This window comes from Melospiza melodia, chromosome 28 (genome assembly GCF_035770615.1).
Source record: "Melospiza melodia melodia isolate bMelMel2 chromosome 28, bMelMel2.pri, whole genome shotgun sequence".
Classification (NCBI taxonomy): Eukaryota; Metazoa; Chordata; class Aves; order Passeriformes; family Passerellidae; genus Melospiza; species Melospiza melodia.
The window spans coordinates 2,718,093-2,745,644 of NC_086221.1; the positions used below are offsets into that span (position 1 = coordinate 2,718,093).

At 50.0% G+C, this 27,552-nt stretch overlaps 1 protein-coding gene across 11 annotated transcripts in view; it reads left to right on the forward strand.

The window, feature by feature from the left end:
- PPP1R12B (protein phosphatase 1 regulatory subunit 12B) overlaps positions 1 to 27,552 on the forward strand; it is a 140,463-nt gene that overhangs the window by 102,064 nt on the left and 10,847 nt on the right. For 5 of the 11 annotated variants that reach the window (XM_063177753.1, XM_063177752.1, XM_063177754.1 and 2 more), the window contains 5 exons: positions 19,726 to 19,742; positions 20,226 to 20,373; positions 22,018 to 22,122; positions 22,358 to 22,411; positions 23,747 to 23,797. In XM_063177753.1, the coding sequence (XP_063033823.1) occupies positions 19,726 to 19,742; positions 20,226 to 20,373; positions 22,018 to 22,122; positions 22,358 to 22,411; positions 23,747 to 23,797 (375 nt within the window). Of the gene's footprint in view, positions 1 to 2,507; positions 3,175 to 19,725; positions 19,743 to 20,225; positions 20,374 to 22,017; positions 22,123 to 22,357; positions 22,412 to 23,746; positions 23,798 to 24,097; positions 24,172 to 27,552 lie in introns of those variants that run through there. The other 6 variants (XM_063177759.1, XM_063177760.1, XM_063177756.1 and 3 more) reach the window with 4 other exon arrangements.

Sequence of the window (27,552 nt, forward strand, 5' to 3'; positions counted from 1 at the left end):
GTGATTTTGTCCAGAAATAGGCCAGAGCATGAGGTCAGCATTCAGACAGCCTCGGGGGATTGTGTGCAGTGGTTGTGGAAATGCTCATGGAAGATGATTTTTGTGCATGTCTTTCTGAAAGTTGTATAAATATTCCTTATGAAGTATACAGCAGCACAGCTAAAGCATGGACCAGCCTGGTACTGACTGAGGAATCTCCTGAACAGACAGGAACAGTCAGATCTAAACAATGACCTTGAACATGACAGAGCTGAGGCTGTGAGGAATAGCAGCACTGTGAAGGAGAGTCATGTTTCATAATTCCACTGGGGACTACTTGAAAGTAAACTGTACAAACCAGCAGGAAGAAATCCCTAAATCAGGCATTTGTTGGAATAATGCTGAAACCTGGTGTGTTTTGCCATATTGCATCTCTTGCTGCTCTCTGTGTCCTGGCTAATCAAGCCTCCCCCTCTCTCTAAATTGAGTTACTGTCCACCAAGCTGTATTAATCAGTCTGGGTGAGATCTACACTGGGTCACTAAATAATTAGTGTGGAATGGCTCAGGGTGTATTTTGGATTTGGGCTGTGAGTTCTGTACCAAAATGTTGATTTTGGAGCTTTCCTGCCCCTCCTCAGCAGAAACGTGACTGTGGAGGGATGGGAGAGTGGTTTATTTGGGACTGGATGGGAGGAGAAGCCAAACACTGCAATTGAGAGCTGTGTAGCTCCACCTTGGTGATTAAGCTGGGCTTTGTCAGCCCTGGAGCTGGGATTGGGACACTCCAGTGCACCGCCAGCCAGTTTGCCCAGTTTCGCTTACACTGTTTTGAAACTCCAGAAACTGAGACTGCTGTGAAAGGATCACCCTGTGTGCAGGGGCTATAAATATGCCTCTGAAGCATCTGAATTACCTCGTTGTACAGCAGAGTTGGGCTCCAGGTACAGGCAGGGGTGTGATGAGTGCAGCAGATGGAGGCTGGAAAGATCCAGGTCCTGCCCCAGCCCTCTGGAGCAGTGGGGTGCCTCTCACTGCCTGCTCGTGTGTCTGGACTTCATTTCCTTACCTTGAAAGGGGAATGCAGAGATATTACCAGGCAGAATTAGACCTCTCCTAACCCCTTTTCCCCTCTCCTGCAGTCAGTGGATGATTAGTCCCCTCCCTCCTTGTGAAGAGGTACAGAGAAACCTGATATCACTGTGACTTTCTTAGAGCAGGAAAATCTGGCAGCCCCACTCCTGCTCTCCCTGGTTACACAGTGATGCTGCTTTGCCCCTGAAAAGTGAAGATGCTGGATGGCAGGAGGAATTACTGTAGCTGCCATTCCAAGTCCCTTCCCCAGCTCTGTGCCAGTTAAATTACTCAGGTGCCAAGCAGGGTGCAGAAAGGAGCAAGATTTCAGAGCAATGCAGAGTGGGATAATACTCTTAAAATACTTTAATATAGATACTATTCTGCACTTCACAGAATAGTTTGAATGGGAAAAGACCTTAAAGCTCATCTCACTCCACTCCACTGCCATGATAGGGACACTTTGCACTGTCCTAGGTTGCTCCAAGCCCCTTCCAGCCTGGCCTTGGTAGGAAATGTTTGATATTAAGCAGATGTGAAGCTGGAGCAGGACAGATGCTGCTGATGCAGGACAGGACAGGCACCTGCTCTAAGGGACCCGGCCTTGACAGGGGGGTTGGACTGGATGATCTCCAGAGGTGCCTCCCAACCCCAGCCATTCTGTGGTTCTCTGTGGTTATGTGAGCTGGTTTGAGGCATTTTTCAGGCGAGCATCCCATGGGCCCATTGCAGTGGGACACGAGGGACACACGGCCACCTTTGCAGGGAGCCATCTCACCCCTTCCAGTGAGCTTGGGCAGAGCTGGGCAGAGAGAGGGGAGTCTGGGAGAGGCACGTGCTCCCCACACCCTCTGTCCTTTCACCCGAGCTCCTCTCCCTCCTCCTTGAAAGGCTCCCTTGAACCAGGGTACATTACACAAGCTCTGCCGCCCTTGCACAGCTCAAACAGGCTTGTGAGCAAACAACAGAAATCTTGTTGTGCTGTCCAAGTGTGTCCTCCCTTTCATGGCATGAGCTGCTCCGTGGCCTTTAAATCATCTCCCTTTGTTGCAGCCACACAGAACTTCTGGAATTTAGCCTCAGCAAAGTGCTCTCAGCTCACCTCCAACATCCCACTCACAGCCCACCAGGCCTCAGAAGCTCGAGAGGGATTTTCTCTTCTCTCCCTTCCATTTTTTTTTTCATTTTTTTTCCTGCCCAAATCCCAAAACCAATCCCAAACCCAATTTGGCAGCCCAAATCCCAAGCTGAAAGTGAATCGCTGCTGCTGGCTGCCCTCCAGCATTCCTCTTGGAGCGAGTCAGGATCTGGAATGTCAGAATGTCAGGAGGCAGCGGCGGGAGGGAAGGGACGGGAGAAGCCTGTGCGTGGGTAAGGGCGCCGGAGGGGGGAGGAGGAGGAGGAGGAGGAGAAGGAGGATGGAACAAAACCCAACTTCAGCTGGACTGCCCCTTTCCAAACCAGCGTTTGTTCCTGATTTATGCTTTTGTGTTTCACTTAAAACGTGCGGCTCCATGCAGCAGGGGCAGAGCTTGCGGCCGCGCTCCGGAGTAAATCGGGGTTTGCTTTTCCTTTCCTTTTTTTAGCTTATTTTGGCAAAAGCTTCGTGTGTAGATATACCCAGCCAGTTTCCAGCTCTCTCCTTGAGCCGGGAGTTCTGCCTCCTGCACTTCTGGGGAGAGGTTGATCCTCCTGGGCCCGAGGCAGGGGAAATGTCCTTTTGCGGAGAAGCCGGGACGGGGCCCAGGCAGTGAGGCTGGCACAGAGCAGCGCCCGGCACTGGAGCACAGCGAGTCCTTGACACCTTCTCTGCTTCTGCTCGGACAAGAAACCTTGTGGAGCCTCAGGTCTTCCTGCAGCAGATTAATGCCTAAAATTATACACCCTAAACAGGAGGGTTTAATTACCAGAGCTGTGAATAGTTTAATTAGTTTGTTCTGACCTTGGAAGAAGGACCTGCCCAGCGCCGTAGAGCGACAGGAGAGCACGCCTGGTGTTGCAGCTCAGAGCCTGCGAGGCCATGTCGTCCCTGTACAGCAGGAGTAAGGATTACACTCGCAGCAGGAAGTCTCAGTCAGACTCTCCCCCGTCCTCTCCTTCCCCGATCGCAAAGACTCTCAGAGTAAGCAGCTTTTTCCTTTCTGTATTCCCTGCTCAGCACATGCTCTGGGCACAGCCCAGTGCTGGCGGTTTGTTGTCTTACCCTTGGAGACCTGTGCCTGTGGTTTCCTTTGGAAAGAGGATGGTTTAAATGAAACTTTGGATGGTGCCTCTGCAGCAACAGGTTTTAAGCAGCTGCCAGAGTCCCTGCACTGGGATTAGCTGTGTTAGTTGTGGAGGGAATTGCTGGGATGGTAGTTTCCACCTATCCTGGAACGTGGCTCGCCTGGTAGGCTGTTGCTGGATGAAAACCTCCCTGGTAAAAACGAGGCAGAACCTGACCAGCTTGTTAAACTGCACTTTTTCCATAAACACTTTGATATTGCTGGTGAAACAAGGTTTATGTTCAGCTTTCACCCCTGGGGCTGAGCTGGCCGGTGCTGTAGTTCAGTAATTTCAACACCACAAAAAAATTGAGTAAGACCACCTGTAGCAGGAGGCAAGTCAAGGTAGTTACCTGTATTCCCCACACCAGAGCTGTATCTTCCTCTCCCAAGGTGTTGGAAAGTTGGGAATGCTTCCCAGCAATGCTGCTGCTAACTCCTGTCATGGGAGAAGCTGTCACAAAGCCTCTGGGTCTGTATCATTGTGCAGGCAGCCTCTTCGCCATCAAGAAATATTATCATGCTGGAGTCAAAGCCTGGAGGAATTAGTTTTTAACAGCCAGGCTAATTTTAGACGGGAGCATTAAATTAATTCCAGCACTGGTATTTGCTCAAATCAGATATGCATTGCCTGCTCTGTTGGAAGAGACAGATCTTGGTCTGGAAAAAGTATTGCCCGAAATACTTGATTTTTAACTCACTGCTGTGGCATTAATGGAAGCAGTTCCTGACCTAGGGAACTTCAGCCTCAAGGCTTCTGTGGCTGTTGGTTGCCCTGGGCTGTTAACTGCAATCAGGAGCAGGTGGTTCCTTCCTTCTGCAGCTGTAGTGGCTTTGGGATGGTTCAGATAATCTAAAATTCTCCCCCATGGGCTTGGCTGGGCTTCCCTCATCAGTTTAAGCTCTGTGCTTACCACTCCTCCCTAAAGGGCTGCACTGCTGATCACCAGCCTGGTAACAGGTGGGGAACCATCCCAGTGTGCTGGAAATGGTTTCATTTCTTTCAAACCTCAAGTTTTTAAGGTCAGGCATGTTCAGACTGACTCATTTCTCCCTCTTATGCATCTGGGCACATGAGTGAGTGACAAACATCTCACAAGAGCCCTGAGCTGTGCCTGGAGCAGATGACAGGAGGGGCTGGTTTCTCTGTCCAGAGCCATGGGGGGACTGCAGAGCTCCTGAGGGTCCCTGAGTGTTGGAGAAAGTGCTGGGAACTCTCAGGTGGGTGGAGGAGGTGCTCGTTTCTCTCTCCATCACCACAATGAGATTTGCAGGCTCCTGGGGAGCTGTGGGTATCGGAGAAGGAGGTGGGAGTTCTCAGGTGGTTACAGAAAGGTGCCAGGTGGGAATGAGGGCCTGGAGAAGAGCTGCTTGTTAGTGAGGTTTTGATGAGAGCCAACACACAAGCACAGAAATCCTTGCAGTGGTAAGGCAGTGCCAGCTGTGACTCCACAGCATCTGCAGGGAAAAACCAGGTGGGGAAGGCAGCAGCATGGACTCAGTCAGGGTAGGAAACAGCCCTGGTGCTATCTGGGTTATGGAAATAGCCCATGCCTTAAAAGGCTGATTAGGGCAGGAGTGACTTCAGGCTAAAATAAGGATCTGAGTTAACTCTTTCTCCAAGACAATGTAATTTTGCCATGAGCAAGAGAAGGGAGTTTGGTTTACTCTGGGTTTCTCCCATGTGTTTGTTCCTCCCCACCCACTGCCCCATGCCCACAGTCACAGGCCTGTGCCACGAGGAGCCACCACCCTTCATAAAGCAGGTAGGAATGTGATATCTTGGGGTCTTTTATCTTTCCATGCAGTCCATTGACACTAGCAGAGCTGTGGGCTCTGAGCAGGGCTGTGAGCTCACACAGGCAGGCAGGAGCCTCACACATGGTGCACACAGGGAGAAAACTCCTGCAGAAGCAAAGGAGGTTTGACTGGTCAAGGTGTCACTGCCAAAAGCTCCATTAGATGTCATTTGCCCAGCAGTTTCCTGTGGCATCCCCTCTGCACCTGCACTGCTGCTTCCTTAGGAATGCCCCTCCTTAGGAGTTAGGATAATGTTGCCTGGGCTTTTTCCTCCTTTGATTGATGGGAAGTCCCCAAATGCACAGCTAAGGAAGGGAGCACTCTGCAGTGAACTCATGCAATCCATGAGAGGGAATATCCCTGCACAGGAGCTTCTGGTGACAGTGGGATGGGGTCCCTGTGCCAGGGCAGCACTGTCCCATAGCCCTGGGACCACCACAAACTAAAATACACAAATCCTGTTCAATCCCCCAGGCTAAGTGTTGCTTTAATGAGGATGTTCCTCAAAAGAGGAAACCCAAACCCCTTTGAAATCAGTTCAGATGGTCCCAATATTTGGCACAAGCTTCAAGTGTTTGGCAGTGGGTACCTTGTCATCATGTTTTGCACCATAGTGATTTAGCTTGAGGTTTCTCCTCCTGAAAAAAAATAATTTTCACTTCCAAGAATGTAATAGGCATCCAGTGGCATGAAACCTGTTGTGTGCATTTAAGCAAATAAATGACAGACTGGAAGGGTGAGAGTGATGTCAAGGACTGAATTTTTATTTTTTTTTTTTCATTCCTATTACTGCTGGGCTGGTCATTTTGTTCATATGAAAGAAAGTACGGTGTAGTTTGTGTTTAGATTATCCATCTGTTTCTGGTGGTACTTTGTAACCCTTGTTCTTCTCCACAGCTATTGGTTAGGTGGGAAAACGAAGGTTAAGGAGAATGAATGCTCCTAACTTTCTGCAGAGATTCCAATTGCAGCTTTTTATTTGTTTTCCATCTCTTTGTCAAACCTTCCGCTTTTATATAAACTGCTCCTTCTTGATTTATTAGCTGATATTTTTTTGCTGTAAAAAAGACCATCAAGATTTAAAATTGTCATTGATGTGTGTGGGCTGCTGTTTCAGTAGTGGCTGTTATCACTTAGAATCCCAGAATAGTTTGGGTTGGAAGAAATCTTAAAGCCCACATTGTCCCATGGTAGGGACCCCTTCCACTGTCCCAGGTTGCTCCAAGCCCTGTCCAGCCTGGCCTTGGACACTTCCAGGGATCCAGGGGCAGCCACAGCTGCTCTGGGCACCCTGTGCCAGGGCCTGCCCACCCTCACAGCCAAAAATTCCTTCCCAATAACCCATCTAACCCTGACCTCTGGCAATGGGAAACCATTTCCTCTTGATCTGTCCCTCCAGCCCTTGTCCAAAGTCCTTCTCCAGCTCTCCTGAAGCCCCTTTAGGCACTGGAAAGGGCTCTGAGGACTCTCTGGAACCTTCTCCAGATAAGCATCCCCCGCTCTCCCAGAGGGGCTCCAGGCCTCAGAGCAGCTCCGTGGCCTCCTCTGGGCTCTCTCCAGCAGCTCCAGCTCCTTCCTGTGCTGGGCCCAGGGCTGGGGCAGCTCTGCAGGTGGGGCCTCACCTGAGCAGGGCACAGGGGCAGAATCCCCCCCTGCCCTGCTGCCCCCTGGGGGATCAGCCCAGCACAGGGGGGTCTGGGGGGCCAGAGCACGGGGCTGGGGCTGAGCTTCTGATGCACCAACACCCCCATGTCCTTCTGATCCACCAGCACCCCCGTGTCCTTCTCATCCACCAGCACCCCCATGTCCTTCTCATCCACCAGCACCCCCATGTCCTTCTCATCCACCAACACCCCATGTCCTTCTCATCCACCAACACCCCCATGTCCTTCTCATCCACCAACACCCCATGTCCTTCCCCCCAGGGCTGCTCTCTCCGTTCTCTGCCCAGCTCAGTTGTGAAGTAGCTGCTTGATGGTTGTTACTCACTCCTCAAGAGAGACTGTACAATTCTCCTTGTTCTGTCCATGCTCACACTTTCACTGCAAGGCTCTTCCCTCTGATGTTAGACCCCTCCCTTGTTAAGCCACCTTCAGAGTACATTACCTGAGCTTTCCAGCTGAATTTTCTCAGGAAGAGCTCAGCAATAAAGCTCTAAGTGTATGCAGTGGTCTGCACTGATTTATTCTATTCAGCCTTTCATTGGAGCATCTGAAGGAGCCGTGCTGGGTGAAATATGGGATGTAGGAGCATCACCTTTTAAGGGCCGTATGTTTGCAGCGAGTCACTTGATAGCAATGCTTGAGTATAAAAAGCAGCCATTCCCAAAGCAGTGTCTGTGTTAAGGAGCCCCACACGAGCCTGAGCTGCTCTGAGCAGGGCTCTGAGCACTGATTGCCATGGCAGCAAATGCACCGAGGCTGCCACGCTCCTGTGCACACACACGGCGGGAAGGCAAAGCCAATCTTGCAGCAAAAGGAAAAGCTAATGCACTGAAATGTGAGTGAGTGGCTGAGCTGCAGGTGCTCAGCATGCAAATCACACTGACAGGGTTGGTGTTAATGTTTCAGTGATCATAGAATCACGGAATCCCAGAATTATTTGGTTTAAAGGGACCTTAAAGCTCATCTCATCACCCCCTGCCATGGGGAGGGACACCTCCCACTAGCCCAGGTTGCTCCAAGCCCCATCCAGCCTGGCCTTGGACACTTCCAGGCATGGGGCAGGAAGAATTTCTTCCCGATATCTGATGTAAATCTTTCCTCTCTTACTTTAAAACTGTTCCCCCCACTTGTCCTGTCACTTGCTCATGTAAAAAGTCAATGTCCCAGAGTGCTGGGAGGTCATTACAAACGCCTGCTAGGATTATAGCCTTCCTCCAGTTTGGAACAGAAATGTGTCAGAGGGTCAGTTTTTGCTCTGTGGTGTTTTTGCAACAGGTTCCATCCCTTTCAGATATTCCTGGTCACAGGTTTATTCTCACATGAGGTTTTCTGCTATGAATCATTGAACTTGCTGTGCTGCCACTGCCAGTGTATTACAGAATAGAAAGTGTTATGAAAATATTTTTCCATGAACCTTTACCTTCCTGGGTTTCCATTTAGTGGCTTGGACCCGTTTGGTTGTGATAAAAGTGATGCCGCATAAATTGAAAGAGGATCAAATTTAAGTTGTGTCATGACAGTTTCTGTCTCATTTCTGGATTGCTGACTAGTTACACAGTGTTTGTGGAAATGATTCCCTTCTCTCCCAGCAGCCAGCAAAAAATGTGGGATACTGATACTTGAACTTTCAGGCAATTAACCTTTGTCTGTGTTCTCCAGCACCCTGCTTTGTTCTGTCTCTGGTTATTCCTCCAGCACAGTGTTTCTCAGATGGGTATCAGGATGAAATCCTTCTCCCTTGTTTGTCCTTGGGGTTGTTTTTTTTTTTTGAGTTCTCCTCTGTAAATGTCCATATCTGGAAACATATTGGGAACTTGTGGTAATTCCCAGGGCACCACCCATGAGATGTTCCCTGCTGTGACTCAGTAGCCAGACGATGCTCCTGCATCTGGATGAATAAACAAGATGGTCAGGGCATTGCTGTGACCCGTGGGCTGAACAGCCTCTGTCCCTGAGGCTGAAGTTCCTTCAGCTCTCCTCCCTCCCCAGCAGCAGAATTGATCCAAGCCAAAGCTGGAGCAGGGAGGCTGTTAACTGTTAAAGGCTCTGAGGGTCATGGATGATTTGGAAAGGACCTGATGTAACACCTCAGCCTCATTTACAGCTCCTGTTTGACCCTCAGCTGCCTGCTCAGAGGTGTTGCCTTTGGAGAAGCTGGTTAAGCAGTTGGAGAGCAATCCCTCAGGATAGCTCAGCCTTGGAACCACGGCTCATTGCAGGAGGTCACAAGGTCAGGGGCAGCCTGAGGTTCCACCAGAGCTGGGAATCAGTTGGGACTTTGAAAGGGATGAAGGGAGGAGGAGAAAAACAATGCCCTTAATTTGAGTCAGTTAATGGTACAGCCACAAAACCAGGGACAGAGAAAGGGGGAAGTGCTGCAGGATGGGAATGAGCAGCCACAGGAGTGATGGGGAGAGTGGGTGGAACCTCTGTGAGAGCAAACCACTTCATCCTGCTGAGCTGGAAACCAGTGTCTGCTTCCCTGCAGGGGCCCACTAGAGTTCTGGTTTTCATAAAATGAACACAAACCCATCAAAAATAGGGCTGGAAGAGACACAGAGCCCAGTTCATCCATTTCCCTCTGTACTGGCTGCTCTACTTGTGCTCTTCATAGGCGGTGGTGCACAGAATCATAATCATGGAATCATTAAGGTTGGAAAAGCGCTCTAAGATCACTGAGTCCAGACATTAACCCAGCACTGCTGGGTGGGCATCATTCTCTGCTCCCAAGTGAAAAGCAGCAGGACAAGACGAAATGGCCTCAAGTTGTGCTGAGGGAGGTCCAGGTTGGATATTGAGGAAGACTTCCATGAAAAGGTGGTCAGGCACTGGCTTAGGCTGCCCTGGGCAGAGATGGAGTCACCATCCCAGGAAGTGCTCAGAAAACATGTGGATGTGGCACCAGGGATATCACACCTGGGGACATGAGTTAGTGGTGAATGTGGCAGTGCTGGGGTAGCATTTGGATTTGATGGTCTTAGAGGCTTTTCCAGTCTTCAGAGTTCTGTGATTCCCTGATTTCAGTCTTGCTCCATGTGCTGCCTGTGCCCACAGTGCTGTTGTGGGAATGTGGCTGCTGCCTCAGGAGCTGTTCACTGAATCTTGGAGTGAACTTCATACTGAAAAGTTGCTGGTTGGCTCTGGCAGCTCTCTCCCTCACTGCTGCTTCAGGAGTATTCAAATCCCTAATGAAACATCTGAGAACATCCTGCCAGAGGTTTTCAGGGCAGGGAAGGGGTTCCTGCAGACCTATGGCATTCTCATCTGGAAGAAATTTAGGAGTAGAAATCTTTTCCTCTCATGTCACTTGGCCGCTCGGTTTTTATTTCCACACGTCTGGAGAGTTTTGTCTAAGATCACGTCGCTTTGCGAAATTAAATTTTTCACCAATAAAATTTGATCCCTTAGAAAAGAAGGGAAAAAGGGCAATGAACCCTGGGTTTCAGAACTATGGCCTTTCCTAAATTAAAATACTATCCAGCCTGATGTTTTACACGGTGAGTTTTATCCCCAAGAGACAATGGGAATAAACTGCAGCTGCTGGAAAGCCCATGGTCCATGAGAGAGTTTTGGAGCACAGAGCCACAGGCTGGCCATGGTACACATGACAACTGTTCCAACTGTAGTTTGTTTGTGATGGCAGGAGATGTGGCCATCAGTCCCTCACAGCCCTGGATGTTTGTTTCTGATTAAATATGTGCTGTTTGTACTGAAAACGATGGGATCTGCTGCAGCCAGCTGCCAAAGCCACTATTCCATCTTGGAGAAGCTTTTAATGTTATGCTTCAGTAAAAGCAGTTTTTCTTAAGCAAAGTTTATTGATTTATAGTTTGAGAAAACATATTTTGCATCAGGCTTTGGGGAGTTGGAGGTTACATGGAGGTGGTTTGGCTGCACTGGATTATTAATCATATCCAAGGATTTTGGAATCCTTGCATTTGCACGCTTGCAGGCTCGAGCTGGAAGCAGCACATCCATCACTCCAGTGGAGCTAACAGGATGCTGCACAAACCACAACTCTCAGGTCAGAGGAGCAGCTTTCTGAGGGAGGCAATGACCTCAAAATAACTCTCAAAAGTAGAGTTCAGCCAGACCTTCGAATTATTCTGCGCCCACTAAAAAACTAAACTTGATCCCAGCCATTCCTGCTTGGAGTGACAAATGCAGCTGGAGGGGAACACCGACCTGAGCTGTACCCACTGGGGATGGTCTGAGGTGTCCCAGGCAGCCTCCTCCTGCCTTCTCTTCCTTCCAGCTCAGCTCTGGCTGCACTGGCTCCTGGAGGATTCCTATCCTCAGCAGTGTCCTGCTCTGCCCTGGTGCAGCCTCACCTCAGTTCTGGGGACAGTTTTGGGCACTGCAATGTAAGAAGGATCTGAAGTTGTTGGAGAGTGTCCAAAAGAGGGACACAGAAATAGGGAAGGGTCTGAAGGGGCCACATGAGGAGCAGCTGAGGGCACTTGGTCTGTTCACCCTGAGGCCTGAGGGTGCAGCTCTGATCTCTGCTCTGTATGACAGGGACAGGACCCCTGGGAGCAGCTGGAGCTGGGCCAGGGGAGGGTCAGGCTGGATCTCAGGAAAGGTTCTGCCCCAGAGGGTGCTGGCACTGCCCAGGCTCCCCAGGGAATGGGCACGGCCCCGAGGCTGCCAGAGCTCCAGGAGTGCTTGGGCAGCGCTGCCAGGGATGCCCAGGGTGGGATTGCTGGGGTGTCTGTGCAGGGCCAGGAGGTGAGCTGGATCCTCATGGACCCCTTCCTGCTCAGGATTTGATGCTCCTAAGAGGGGGAGGGTGTCCTTTGGAACACACATCAGCCTGGAGCTCATGTAGGGGCAGCTGAGCTACGTAACTGCAGGAACATAGTGACTTCTGCTTATAAAAGGGAAAGAACCCCAAAACCAGCTGGCTTTATTTTACATTTACTTTCTAAAATAAACACAGCTCATCAAGAGGATATTTGCCAGCAGAAGAATATAATTTGAGGGGTTTCTAAAACTTCCCCTGTTGCTTAAAGAAGGACAGAGCTGGAGCTGTGCCCCTGCATCTCATTACATGGTGGTTAATTAATCATTGGCATTGATCAGGATTTCTGAGAGAAAACACACCAAAATAAATTCCTTGACAGCTCTCTTAAAATAGTGTACACAGTCCTGAGATTGGCCAGTTGGATATAGAGAAGTATAAAATGTTCCCAAAGCATCTATTTTGTTTCCTTTTCTTCCTTGTTGGTTTTTTTTTTCTTTTTTCTTGAAAAAATGTAAATAGTAGGGAATTGTGCCTTCACTGGCTCCAACCTCAGCCACAGAATGCAATTGGAAGCAATTAGGGCAGTTTCTGCCTTGGCAAAAGCAGCAGCCAATCCCCCTTTTGTCACTGCAGTTCAGGGCTGTATTTTATTGAAACCTTCCATGAGGAATTTGGTTTAAATTATTCATCACTGAACTCCCAACAGCTGCAAGATTTTCTGGTTTTTGAGGGAAGGCTCCTGCCCTCCACAGTCCAAGTACATTTGTAAAATCAGTCCTGGATGGTATTCCTGGCACAAGGCAGCATCCCAGCACCTGGGCAGGTGGAGCCACAGCCAGTACCCAGCTGTGCCTTTCCCTCAGACTGACCAATGTCAGCACCCTGAGAATCTCTGGCAGTGCCCCAGGCCAGGTTGGGCAGGGCTTGGAGCAACCTGGGATTGTGCAAAGTGTCCCTGCCCATGGCAGAGGGTGGAGCAGGATGAGCATTGGGGTCCCTTCCACCCCAAACCATCCTGTGATTCCATGGTTCTGTGGTGTTCTTCGCCCTTTTTCTTGGGTCCCATCTCAGATCTTGCTGATTTTCCAGCCCTCCTGGGTTGGATGATCTCTGAGCTAGCAAAATGGGCTGACCCCCTTCAGTGTCCTCCACCACCTCAGCCCTACCTGGATGTGCTGCCCACCATGAGATGAATGGGAGGGAAGGTGATGGGATCTCTGTGGTGAGAGCTCTAACACCTGAGGATTACCAGAAGCTTGTGAGCATGTGTCTTGGTTTGGAAAGACAGGAGTCTGCCAAGGAAGGCAGGAGCCTCCCCTGAAATGGAGAATGTAAGCCCTCCCACCCCTCTGAATTGCTATAAATTTTTATATTAAGGGGCTCTCAGGCAAAAATATGGGAGCAGGAAATAACAGTTCTTTACTAGGGAAGAAAATCAAAGGATAAAATAAACAATGCAGTGAATCAAAGCAACACTGCCAGAGTCAGAACCCAGCCTGACACCCTGTGGGTCAGGGTGCTGGCAGCAGTCCCATTGGAATTGTGGCTCAGCCCTCCTGCAGTGTCAGGGCTGGTTCTGCTGGAGCAGGGATCCTGGAGAAAGGTGCAGTCTCTGCCTCTGAAGATCCAGGGGAAGAAGAGGCAGCTGCTGTTCCTCTGGGCAATCCAGTGCAGAAGCTGTGCTGGTGTTCCAGAATCTCCAGATTCTATCCATGTAGGAATGCTTGGCTCCTCCCTCTGGGCTCACATCTCCCAATGGGATGCTGTAGTTCTTATCAGCCATGCAGTGACATTCAGTAGCTGTTATCAGCAGGTGTCCTCCCCCGAGGGAGGTGTGATTATGATCACTCAGAGAGAGATAAGGCAAACTGCCCACTTAACAAAAGACAACTGCCATACAGATGGTAACAGAATACATCTTGCCTTGCAATCTGGAGCAGCAAGTCTGCAAGTGCTCCATGCTTTTGTTTTCCTTTGGAAGTCCCCCCCATGGGTGTGTGGGCAGCAGCAGCCAGGCTCAGCTCAGCTGGATTCTGAACCAGGACAGCCTGTTCCCCCATCCCAACCCCTGCAGTGCTCTGACCCTCTTTAGATTATGGAAGGATAATTTCACAACTCGATGCTTCCCTGGCTCTTGATGTTTTTAGTTGAATTTTGATCCCAGGGGAAATAAATGAATCTGGGCAAAACTGCAGTGCTGCTCCAAATTTGCCAGGGAAGGAAAAAAGCCTCCAGTGCATTTATTGATAATGACTGGAGTAGATACAGCAGTTTCTCAGCATCCCCTCAGAAACCCTAACAATTCCCTTCAGGAAAGTCAGGAAGGAAAAAACCCTTCTTGCACCAGCTCAGTCAGGTGCACGTGTGATGCCTCAGCTCTTCATTCCCTCTGTTCGTTCCCAGCAATGAAGGAAGAAGAGTTTTGTCCTTCACCTTCTCACTCTCACCTTGGAATTTCCTCTCTGAGCAAACAACCTCCTTCCTCACTGCCATGGGCAGCACAGGGAGCCAGCCAGTGCTGCAGGAATTCCAGTGAATATTTGGGGCTGTTTGACAGGACAGGGCAGTGCAGGCAGGGCCAGTGGGGGCTGCTCTGATGGAGCATGTGCAGCTGGAAGCACACGGAGAGGGTTCCAAAGATGCTGTGGTCAAGCACTGGGCAGAACTGTGCAGGAATGCAGCTGTTCTCTGCTGAAACTGTCTCCAGTGAGACATCCCAGTGGCCTCTGAAGACATTTGTCTCTCTCTGAACAAATGGCAGAGATGTCTCAGTTAAACACCTCCTCCAGTGTTCCACAGAATCATGGAATCACAGAGTCAGTGAGGTTGGAAAAGCCCTCTAAGATCTTTGAGTGAACACTGCCATGTTCCCTGCTAGCCCATGTCCCAAGTGCCACATCCACATGTTTTTGAAAGACTTTTAAAGGGTTGCTGACTCCACCACTGCCCTGGGCAGCTGTGCCAGGGCCTGACCAGCCCTTCAGGGAAGAAGTTTTCCCGGTTATCCAACCTGACCCTTCCCTTGATGCCGTTCCCTCTCGTCCTGTCCCTGTTCCCTGGAGCACAGCCTGACCCCCACCCTGGCTGCCCCTCCTGTCAGGAGTTGTGCAGAGCCAGAAGGGCCCCCTGAACCTCCTTTTCTCCAGGCTGAGCCCCTTTCCCAACTTCACTGTTCTTCTCTTAGAGGGCTTTTTCATCCTTAATGGTGCTGTCATTCCATGGTTCCAGGTTACTGCAGGGTGGCTGTCTCAGTGCTGACAGCAGCAGCAATGCCTCCCCTCTCATCTGGCACTTTGCTTTTCTTTAAACACACAGAGACAGTCACAGTCTGAACCAAGCCATTGCAGTATCCATCACAGCAAAGTCATAAATACAATAAACCTGAGGGGTTTCCCCCTTTTTGCTGTGTATGTTTAAAATGATTCCTTCTTACCCCAGCCTTCGTTTGTGGAAGCATGCCCCTGCTCCCCCTGCATATGGAAATTCTCATTTCTTAGAGGGAAAAAGGACAGAAATGGTTTTTCCTCTTGCTGCAAGTGCCTTGGCTGGCTCAGGGACCTGACTGGGTTCATTGCCTGGATTCCATGTCACCTTGCCCAGCCACGGGGTGTTTCCCAGCATTGTTCAAATCCTTTAGTACCTGCATTTGCTGCAGTAACTCAGGCTTGCTAGGGAGTGGATTACTTGCCCAGCCATTTGTCATCGTATCAAAAGTCATCGCTGAAGGGGATTAGCATGAAGTGCACAAAAAACTTTCAACAAGAGCCTTGTTCATCAGTGTAATTCCCTTCTCCAGCTCTTCAGGGGAGGTTGGGAGGATTCAAAAGGAGCTCTCAGGCTGTCGAGGGGTTTAGGAAACAAATGTTGAAAGCTCAGCTCACAAAGCACCATGGAGAGATCAGCGTGTGTGGCTGAAAATGGGAAACCCTTTGTAGAATCCTAGAATGCCAGACTGGTTTGGGTGGGAAGGGACTGTCATAAATGGAACTCCGCAACGAGTTAAGTTGCCCAATTAGAATTTATTAATTAAAGCAAGCATAGGTAATAAGCAAAACAGCGCTGGGCGACAGGGGAGTCCAACTCCACCAACTGCCGCACCCAGTATCTCACAAGTTCCCTTTTTATACTAGTCCATTTCCGTAGACGTGTTCTTCCCTTGGCGCATGCTCCACTTGTTGCTAGGGGGTCGTCTTCTACCCTCTGGTGGTCGCTGGATGAAGGCTTGAAGTCTTCCTCAGGCCTGTACTCGTGACCTCAGAGCTCTTGCCTTCCTTATATGGGGTGGTGTTTGGCTAGTTTCTGTTTCTCTGCTAGCTCTTCTTAGTTCCTAAAACCTTAGCCTTTCGCATGGTTTGTATTTGCGCAATACATGGTTGAATTTAGCAAACATTAGTAACTTGATATATATATTATTTTTAGGTTATGCGGTTATGTATTTCTTAATCATATGGTTGACCATGTATCTCTTAATCACAATCATACGGGGCTGACCATGTATTTCTCAATCACATGATTGTCTATATCGGGGTTTAGTGAACAGGGCTGTCCGTTACAGGGACCATCAAAGGTGATCCCCTCCCAGCCCTGCCATGGGCAGGATCACCTTCCACCAGCCCAGGGTGCTCCAAGCCCTGTCCAGCCTGGCCTTGGACACTGCCAGGGATGCAAGGGCAGCTGTGCCAGGACCTCACCACCCTCACGGGGAAGAATTTCTTCCCAATATCACAAGTCACCCTGCCCTCTGGCAGTGGAAGCCATTCCCCCTTGTCCTGTCACTCCAGATCCTTGCCCTCTCCAGCTCTTCTGAAGCCCTTTTAGGCACAGGAGGGGACTCTGAGATCTCCCCAGAGCCTTCTCTTCTCCAGGTGAGCATCCCCAGCTCTCCCAGCCTGGCTCCAGAGCAGGGGGGCTCCAGCCCTCTGAGCATCTCTGTGGCTTCCTCTGGAATCACTTCAGCAGCTGCAGCTCCTTCCTGTGCTGGAAGCCAGGGCTGGGGCAGCTCTGCAGGTGGGGCCTCACCTGAGCTGGGCACAGGGGCAGAATTCCCCTTCCCCTGCATGAGCCCAGGACGTGGTTGGATTTGTGGTCTGTCATTCTAACAGCCCTCTGCAGTAGCCATCTGTACAGAAACTGTCCCAGCTTGCTGCCTTCAGGTGTCACACAGAGCATGGCCTGAGCCAGGGCTCTTTGGACAAGAGGGCTGTGTCCCTGTCACAACATTGAGTGGCATGAAATGCTTCCCAGACAGCATCCAGCATGGCTTGTGGAGGTGCAGCAGGGCTTAGCCAGGGTGGAAATGCATCTGCTGTCTTCCTTGGAAGGTTTCTCACCTCTAAGATGAAAAGAAGAAAGAGAATTTATTAGAGCAAATAAAATAGTGCCAGGCTGGACCCGCTGCTGTGGCTCAGGGCTGTAGCTTGGGGCCTCCTGGAGCTTTGGGTGTGGTACCTACAGGGTGGGGCTGTGTCTTGGTTTGGAAAGTCAAATGTCTGTTAAGGAAGGCAGGAGCCTTCTGTGAAATGGAAAATATAAACCCCCTCCCTCTGAATTGTTATAATTTTGAAATTAAGGGGCTCTCAGGCAAAGATATGGGAATAGGAATAACAGTTCTTTTATAGGAAAATTAAAAATACAAATGCAATAGTACCAAAACAAACCACTGAAAGAGTGAGAACATGCCCTGCCCCCTGTGTGCCAGGGGGTGTCCCAGCCCCATGCCATGGGGGCTCAGCCCTCCTGCAGTGCCAGCTGTGGCTCTGCTGCAGCAGGGATCCTGCACAAGGGGGGAGTTTTCCTCTGCAGCTCCAGGGCTGCTGCAGATGGGCCTGGGCTCCCTCTGGCCATGCAGGGCAGCAGAAAGCTGCTCCTCTGGCAGTGCAGGGGGCAAAGGCTGCTGTGCTGTGCCAGGCTCAGATTGCATCCAGGCAGGAATGCTTGGCTCCTCCCCTGGGCGGAGCATCTCCCACGGGATGCTGTGATTGGATCAGCCCTGCAGGGACACTCAGTGGCCATGGACAGCAGAAGATAATTGATAATTAATGGCCCAGTAACAGCAGAGATCTCCTGGAGGGAGGGTTGGCTGTGGCAGAGATAAAGAAAACTGCCCCATGAAAAGCAGAGAACTGCCCCAGCTCTGACAGATGGGGATAGAATGCCCAGTTGCACCCCCAGCTGCATCTTGCAACCTAAGACAGGCACTAGACCTGCCCAAGAGCCTGGCTAAGGATGGCCCTGTGGGCACAGCTGGAGGGAGAATGTGCTAATCCATAGCAGGGTTTGCTTGTCCTTTTGATTGATCTGCAGGTAGCAGCTTTGCCTGAGCTGTGGTCCATCCTCGAGGCTCCACGTGCAGGGTCCAGCAGTTCATTTTCCTGGTGCTGGTGCTCACAACACAGCATGTCAGAGGCTGTGCTGCAGAGCCCACGCTTTGCAGACTCCCTAGGCACCTTCCTGTCCTGATTCAGGATGCCAGATCAGGGTCACATTAGGCTGGGATGAGTTCAAACCTCAGCAGCCAGGTGCAGGTGATGGGTTGCTGTGTCCTGGCAAGCAGCAGGCAGGGCTGGGCACTGGGCAGGATGCTCTGGGAGCTGCCCCCTGCTCCTCAGGCTTGCAGTGGAGGGGTGGCTGGGTCACTTGTCCACTGGGTGACTTAATCCCTCTCTCCATGGGGTGTACTCCCAGATCCCTGCCCATGATCAGAGGCAGGCATTGTCTGTGTGCCAGGCAGGAGTGGGCGCCAGACAGGCAGCACATCTGCCTCCCAGTGAGGCCTTAGCACTGGATTTACTGGTGTAGCTGACAGCACAGCACTGCAAGCATGTCTGGGCACAAAAAGCCTGACCTTTCATCTGCTCTGATGTCCTTTGTGTTGACTCTGTTAAAAAGAGCTGAGGGAATTGGCTGGAAGTGCCTGTGGGGGGTTTGTGCTCCCTCAGAACAGTGATGCTACTGATAAAACAACAGAGGAATACTGGGCTCAACTTCCAGTTCAAGGGAGGATAAAGAGTTGGAATGCACCTGGAATTTGAGTAAATGTCTGTCAGAGGAGGTGACTGTCAGTGTAGCATGTCCCACAGGATAGTGATGCTGTCACCACTGGATTTATGCAACTGTAGGAAGGAACTATTCGATCCAGAAATGTCATTGAAATGGTGGTTTACTACATTAAGCCTCTGTTGGATATTCATAGAATCATTATTGAGTTGGGGAAGCCCTCTAAAATCATTGAGCCCAAACTTCCCAGCATTGCCAAGTTCACCATTAAACCATGACCCCAGATATCACATCTGTATATTTTCTGAATATTTCTGGGGAGTGTGACCACTGTTGCCCTGGGCAACCTGTGCCAGGGCCTGACCACCCTTTCAAGGAGGAAATTTTCCCTGATACGCAGCTAGCCTGAACCTCCCTGACATCACTTGAGGCCCTTCCTCATGTCCTGTCCCTTGTTCCCTGGGCCCAGACCCAGGTCCCCCCTTGTACAGGCTGAGCCCCTTCCCCAGCTCCCTCAGCTGCTCCTGGCGCTCCAGACCCTTCCTCAGCTCCATTCCCCTCTCTGGACATGCTCCAGCCCCTCAATGTCCAAAGGCAATCCAGGACAGCACAGCAGAGGTTTGGGTTGATGGGGAAAGAAGAACCCAGCAGAGACTCCAACCACCCTGGTGTAAGGATCTTCTCCCTCCCTCCTGCAGCTGCTGTTGTGTCTCTGTCTGCCACAGTGAAGCTTTTCTCCATGGGGAGCTGCTTGCCCATGGAGAGAAGAATGTTTATGATTTTCTCAAGTTCAGCACAAACACTGGGAGATGCCTGTGTCTGTTCATCTCCCTCACCCACATCACTCAGCACAGTGATCATAGTCAGGAAGAATAACTTCACTGGAAAAGGGAAACAGTAGATTAGTTTGGATTCCAGGGAAGGTGTTTCAGTTCTGGAAATGAGAATTTGAACAGCAATGTTCAGGATTTCTTAGGTGAGTGAAATAAGTGCTTCAGAGGAGCTGAAGCAGTTGAAGATTCAGGCAGAGATTGGAGATTCCCAGTTTGGGCTGGGAGATCACTGTGTAGCCTGGCCTGAGCTGGGTGCTAATATCTGAGGTGGGAAATTGCTGATGCCTGGAAGCTCTGCAGTTTTGAATTGAATGTTTCATTCTCATTATTAATTACCTTTTCCTTTCTTTTTTTTTTTTTTTTTTCCTTCAGCATGAAAGACTTTCCAGGTAAGAATTTTATTTTTTTCTTTCTTTTTTTTTCTGTGTAATATTTATTGGCAGCATGTTTTTGTATGCCTTTGAGGATTCCCTGTGCTTCAAATCCAGTCTGGTACTGGCTATTTGGTCCTTTCCTGAGCTTAGCTGTGGCACCAGTTTGCTTCTGGTGCCACAGCTAAGCTGTGGAACTTTAACTCCCCAAATGGTTAACCTCAGTGCCCTCTTAAAAATGGAGCTGGTTCCCACCCTGGAGATGAGAGGTTTGTGGGAAGTCAGTGCCCATGGGAGGCTGGGCTGGTACCCTGGGATTTTTTCAGGTGTTGTAGTGGTGGCGGCTGCCAGGTTTTGAGCAGCGATGCCCAGGGCCAAGCAGAGGGTGCTCCCACTGGCTCAGCCGGGTCTGCCCTCCCTGCAGTCCCAACCAGCTGGGCTCTGTGCTGGCTGTTACAAGTTCCCACAGCTCCACAGTGCTGGATGTTGCTCGTGTTTCAGGTTGGAGGCAGCTACGAACCCCAGCACGAGCGACTCGTCGTACGGCGAGCGCGCCTCCGGCCGCTCCAGCGCCTACAGCCGCAGGGAGAACCGGCTCGCCGCGCTCAGCAGCCGCGCCGAGGAGGAGAGCAACAGGGACTACAAGAAAGTAGGGCTTTAAACTGATTCTTGTCATTGCACACACTGCAGAGCCTGCCTGTTCTGCAGAAACCAGCCCCAAGAATCAGCGGGAAGAAGGAGAAGATGTTTATTTTCATTTTCTCTGTTTCAAAGAATCCAATGGTTCAAGTTGGAAGACACCTTAAAGTTCATCCCATTCCACCGCTGTCATGGGCAGGGACACCTTGCACTATCCCGGGTTGCTCCTGTATGTCTTGGTTTGAAAGGCAGGAGTCTCCCCTGAAATGGAGAGTGTAAACCACCCCCTCGCCCCACATTGCTGTAAATTTTAAATTAAGGGACTCTCGGGCATAAAATATGGGAGCAGGAAATAACAGTTCTTTACTAGGGAAGAAAATCAAAGGATAAAATAAACAATGCAGTGAATCAAAGCAACACTGCCAGAGTCAGAACACAGCCTGACACCCTGTGGGTCAGGGTGCTGGCAGCAGTCCCATTGGAATTGTGGCTCAGCCCTCCTGCAGTGTCAGGGCTGGTTCTGCTGGAGCAGGGATCCTGGAGAAAGGTGCAGTCTCTGCCTCTGAAGATCCAGGGGAAGAAGAGGCAGCTGCTGTTCCTCTGGGCAATCCAGTGCAGAAGCTGTGCTGGTGTTCCAGAATCTCCAGATTCTATCCGGGTAGGAATGCTTGGCTCCTCCCTCTGGGCTCACATCTTCCAATAGGATGCTGTAGTTCTTATCAGCCATGCAGTGACATTCAGTAGCTGTTATCAGCAGATGGCCCCCAAAGGAAGGAGTAGTTGTGGAAGAGATAAGGAAAACTGCCCACTGAACTGAATACAACTGCCATGCAGATGGCAAATAGAATACATCTTGCCTTGCAATCTGGGACACTGTGATAGATGAATAATGTGGTGATTGACTCTCACAATTAACAGACAAATATCATGTATATAGGTTAAGAAAAGTTTTACAGATTTATAGTTATGTTTTACCCCCTCACGTGGTTATCGAAGGACAGCTGGGGTTGGGACATCTGGGAGGGCTGTCTTGTCACTATGGAACACCTGACCTCCAATCTGGATTTGAAGAAGAGATCTCCACCACTGGACAGCAAAGAAGGGGTTGATGGACAGAACTTTGGGAGGGGTTAAAGGGTTAAAAAGGGTCCATTGTGTGGGAGAGAGAGCACATGGTGGGGAAAATCCTTTGCTCCCTGCACTGTAACCTTTTTTCTCTATTCAGTCTTCTGTCGTATTTTTGATGAGGTTTAATGGACCTTCCTAAACTATGAAAAGTGAGTAACCAATTCTCACACTCCTGGACCTGGACACTTCCAGGGATCCAGAGGCAGCCACAGCTTCTCTGGGCACCCTCTGCCAGGGCTTGACCACCCTGTGAGTAAAGAATTACCTAAATTAAAACTGTCCCCTCTTGGCTGTGTTTAAACTCCCTACAAAATTCAACAGCTGTTTTCTTATTTCTAATTAATGAATTATGAAAACATAAGTAAAGCATCCAAGTTGGTTTTGTTTTCCCTTCTCATCTGTTGACATGTGGGAGCAAAAGGAACCCCTCAGCTCAGTGCTGAGGGCAGTGTCTGCTCAGCCTGGCAGGATGGGGTTAATTAATCAGGAGCAGCCTGGTTAATTGAGCTCTTGTTTTGCATTTCAGTTATACGAGAGTGCCCTGTCTGAAAATCAAAAGCTGAAGTCAAAGCTGCAAGAAGCCCAGCTTGAGCTGGCTGATATCAAAGCAAAGTTGGAAAAAGCAGCCCAGGTAAGGGAAAATCCAGGTCCTGACTGGAGAAACTGAGCACTGGCCATGACAAAGCAACACTTGTTCCAGAATGGGAAAGGGAGGGAAGGTGCCATAGAGGAAACAGAAATAAACAAGTAATTTTGTAAATCAACATGTTGCATCCCAAGCAAGAGCATCTTGCTTGTCTTGGCCTTTGTGCAGCACCCTGTGAGAGCTCTCGGGTTTAATCACTTTCTATTTTTAATTTCCATAGCAGAAACAGGAGAAAACTTCTGACCGGTCCAGCATGCTGGAGATGGAGAAGAGGGTATGTGTCTCTGCTTTCTTCTGAGTCACAGCCGTGCCTCGTGCAGGGCAGTCATTTCTAGAAGGGAAGTGTTAATTAAAGATAAGTTGTATTTTTGCCTTGAGGAGCAGTGCACAATGATAATTGTGTTCTGACCTTTGCAGGGCCTGAGACTCTGCTGCTCTCAGCTTATTCTGATTCCTCTCTTTGGTTCTAAGCAGCTGAGGACCAAAGGATTGTATCACACTGGCAGACTGTTGGTCCATTATGCTTTGAAACATTCTTGATCCTTACAAATAAAGGCTGGTTTGGGGTGGTAGAGGAGCAAGGCAGAATCCTGGAAGGGCTGCTCTCAATCCCTTCTTTCCCCAGCCTGGGTTGGTACCAAGGATTGCCCCAACCCAGGGGCAGGACCTTGAACTTGGCCTTGTTGGAGTCAGGGCAACATGCTGTATAACTTCTGTTGAATTAGGATCACAACAGCCACAAATTCTGAGTTAGAAAGTGAAAACATGTCCCGCTGTTCTCAGCAAAAATGCATTAACTGTTTCCAGGACAGCTCATGCATTTTGCACTGATGAATCCCTGGGTGAACTGTGCTGTGGGCAAAAAGTGCCCCAGAACTCATCATCCACAGCACACTCAGAAGCTGCCTTTTCCTCACTCTCCTGGCCTCATGGCTCTTTGCACAGGGCAAAGGAGCCGGGCAGAGTGTGTAAATCTTGTTCTTGATGCATGTTTCCCACTTCCCCCTTCTCAGGGCATGTCCCTGGAGCAGTTTGAGCCCCTTCATGTTGGGAAGGTCACTGAGTAGTGCACTTCTCCTCAGCTTGGCACAGGTGTAGCTGAGGCCACTCACACAGCAGAGTCTAATCCTCACTTTCTGAAATGCACTGAAAGCAGTCAGCTCTGCAGCCCTGGATTATCTGGGAGGAACAGGATTTCCAGGCAGGGAATTTCCATGTTCTGTTTCCTATTTGAGCGGCTCAGGGACTTTTCTCATTGCCACCTTCAGTGGAGTATAAGTAACTCCGTGGCTTCACCTACAGAGCTCAAAATCACATTATATCAGCAGCTCCTGAGAACTGGGATCACTGAAAATGGGGAATAATTTCATTAGGGGTATGAATAGAGCTTGTGCTCTGCCCAAACAGGCCCAGCTTATATCCCTGCTGGTTTGCCAGCTGCCCTCTCCCATCTGATCAGCTCCTGGCTGTAACCTCTGCCTTGCATTCCCCTCTTCAGGGAATGCTGCTACAGAAACACAAGATTTCTATTTTTCTTTAAAAGAAAATATACTGTAAATTTTTCTTCCAAATCCTTGTGACCTTCTTTGTTGTGAATCCTTGTAAACAGGAGAAGCGAGCCCTGGAGCGGAAACTCTCTGAAATGGAGGAGGAAATGAAGGTAAGAAATAATCTTCACTGTGTCTATGCCATTTTATATGCTTTGTATTCATGTCTTTGGGGACTGTCACCCAGGAGGAGGATGTTAAAGGTGTCCATGGGAAGGATCTCATTTTCCTTTCTGCAGTCAGAACTTGCTTTAATGGCCCTGTTCTCCAAACATGAAATGCTAATAAACTGTCCTGGTTCTTATTCATTTGATTGCTCCTATGTTTGATTTGTTCTGCTGTTTAATCTGAGAATGGTGAAAGCTGTTCTCCTTAAATGCCTTCCCCAACTAACTTTCTGTGGCATCGCTGAGTTCCAGTGTGCTGACCCCCTGTGCTCTGACTAGTCTGCAGCCCGAGTAAAGGCTCTGAGGTTCTCTCCGGATGGGTAAGAAGACAAAGCTGGCTTTGAGCTCACGCACACTGGCCAGGAGAAAACACAGAGTGGTTGTGTTCCTGTGCTCCCTTCCCCACAGCATGTCACTGGGAGGCCACAGCAGCCTGGGATGGATAATTCCAGCAGAGAGGTATTTGCTTCCTGATGGGATGTGCAGCATGGCTTGCTGTCACCAGCCATGGCCACTGGGGCTGTGGCACGTTCTTGCTCCCGTGGTGTGGCTTCCAGGATGGCTGTGGCCATGAGGGGACCCCTGCAGGGCCCAGCAGTGTCTGGCTGCCCTCACACCCCCACAGCCTCACCCAGCTCAGCAGCACTGCAGTTCTGCTGGATGTCAGTGCTGTGTTCACAGAGTGGGTGCCCCTCTGCTCTGCCCCTGCTTTCCTTCCCTTTCAACATCAGCAGGTGGGACCAAGCTGCTCTCAGACAGAAGGAAGGACCCACCTGAGAGCTCTCCCTGCACTGACAGAAATGACTTCTGCCACCCTGGAGGAGGCTCCAGCTCTGTTTCTGTTTGGAGCTTTTGTTTCTACCAAGCACATAACTCTGAAAGGCCTGTGCTGCATCTTCTGCTGCAATAAGTAGCACAACAATATGGTGGATTCTTGCTGTAAGGCTCTTGTTCTCTCAGAGAGGGGAAAATAAGCGTGAATGTGTGAGCCAGGAGGAGAAGGAGAAAGGATTGAATATGTCTAAATTCCAAACTCTTTGTTCAGTGAGCAGGTAGGAACCTTCAACTGCACAGAGACTTTCCTGTAATTACAGCACTGTGGTCTTCAAGAGAGATACAGGCATGAGCAGTTTGTGTTGGTCCTTCAGCTCTGCAGATCACTGCAAACCTGCAGCTTCAGCCCGTGGAGTAAGAAGACAAGGTGGTGGCCTCTAGTGGCCTCAGTTTGGAAACATGCTGCTCTGGAAGAAGTAATGAGGGAAGGTTCCTGCAGGGTCTGTGGGACACAGCCAGAGCACCTCCAGCTCAGGTGGAGCTGCAGAGCCATGGAAGCCAAGGGAGGGCAGAAGGAGAAGCATTGCTGGAGGTTGGACGTGTTCTCTCACTGCCTCAAGAGCTGAAGGAACCTGTGCTCGAGCTGAAAATGAGCTTCAGCTCCTTGAGAGTGGTGCTGACTCTGCTCTGTCTCTTCTTGCTGCATTGGAAAACCACAGTGGCCTTTTGTTACTAGAACAAATAGCCAAGGATTTGGAAAATCTCTCTTCTGAGGTGCTACTACATTTTTACTAATTTTTGTAAAACCTTAAGCATGCAGTGAGTACCTGAGGGCACTGTGACATGTCTTGTTTGACATCTACTCAAGAAAAAGGAATATAAAATCCCTTAAGAAAGAAGCATTGAACTGGACCTTTCCGAAGGGAAACTGTTGTGTCCACTTTCATGATGCCTTGAAGCGGGAGAAGCAGCCCTGCTGTGTTTGCCTGGAGGGAGATAACCTCTGCAGAGCATCCCTGTCAGTCACTTCTGTGGGAGTTGAGCCAGGAAAATCTGCAAATTCTGGCTGGGCTTTCATTCTTGCTCCTTGTACTACCTGAGTAGCTGTTGTGGAGAGTCAGAATAAGGAAGGAGTCATGAAGGAAAAGGCAAATCCACCAATTTCCTTTCATGTGGAAACAACAAACCTGTCAGGTGATGAGGTCTCAGGCTGTTTTGGGGAATTCTTCCCACTAGTCTTTGAATCCAGCAAGACTCACATCCGGCTATGTCTATGTCCAGTTGTGCACATGAGATGTCCTGGCCAGGGCTGTCCTCTCCTTGCAGCTGACTTCTGAGGAAGAGGAGGCAGAGGTGGCAGAAATGTGCAATACTTCAGCCTCCTGTGTTTGAGGGAGTGAGCTTTGTTCCTGTCTGGAGTGTGACCCCTGCTACCAAAGCCATAGAGAAGTGAAGAGGAGCAAGACAGGCTTGGTAACTTCAAGAACCTTGGTGGCAGAGCTGCTCCTCAGAGCTGCTCTTGCAAAGTTGACAGACACTCAGCATTCCCTGAGTGACTGCACAACTCAACTGGAGATCCAGAACCTTGGCTGAGGCACGAGAAAGAAAATTAACATTTGCACTGAGCTGAACTCAATGCCAAGTGCCTGAGGTCCCAACTTAACACAGCAATTGTTCTTGAAGGTCACAGAAGCTCCTTTATTCCATGGCAATGCTGCAGCATCGTGCAGGCTCTGGGCGTTTTTATTTAGTGTTGCAGGCACAAAATCTGTTAATTGAAGGCAGGTACAGAGAACTGAGAAACCTGCTTTTGCTAAGCCAAGTATCAAGCAGAGTGATAAGCAATCACAGCGGTATCATCCAGATCCTGCTCTTTGCCCTTGGCTTCAGTCCCAGCCTCCCAGCCCTTGCTGGATTTGGTGCATAAACAGGAGCCTGGCCTACCTGCAGCACACAGACATTTTTACATAAATGATCCTTTCTGAGGGCTGTGCAGGTGTGGAGGCTGAGCAGGGGCTGATGGGACCATGCTGAGGTTCTGTGCTGTGCTGGTGTGGAAAAACAAAGGTGGTCTCTGAAATGGTCACAGTCCTTTCCACCTCACACAGCACCATGCCCCTGCTGTGCGTGTTTGATGCTTTCTGCCAGCTGTGAGCCATGTTATAAAACAGAGGGGCTTTATTATCTGTGTATCATAAAATCAGGGAGTAGCCTGAATGGAAAGGGACCCACAGCCCAACCCCTGCCCTGCACAGACCCCCGACAATCCCACCCTGGGCACCCCTGAGAGCATTGTCCAAACCCTCCTGGAGCTCTGGCAGCCTCGGGGCTGTGCCCATTCCCTGGGGAGCCTGGGCAGTGCCAGCACCCTCTGGGGAAGAGCCTTTCCTGAGCTGCAGCCCCCAGTGGGCTCTGACCTCAGGCTCCTCCAGGGTGAACAGACCAAGTATCCTCAGCTGGTTTTGGTACTATCAAAAGGGACTATTCCAGTACAGCCACCTAACAGCAGCTCCTGGTGTGATGTGTCACGGGACACTGTGCCATGTCTGTCTGTCTGTCTGTCCTCACTGAGCACAGTGGCAGCCAGCAAATCTTGGACTGTGAAGGGATGGATGGATGGATGGATGGATGGATGGATGGATGGATGGATGGATGGATGGATGGATGGATGGATGGATGATGGATGGATGGATGGATGGATGGATGGATGGATGGATGGATGGATGGATGGATGGATGGATGGATGGATGATGGATGGATGATGGATGATGGATGGATGGATGATGGATGGATGGATGGATGATGGATGGATGAGGGATGGATGGATGGATGGATGGATGATGGATGGATGAGGGATGGATGGATGGATGGATGGATGGATGGATGGATGGATGGATGGATGGATGGATGATGGATGGATGGTGGAT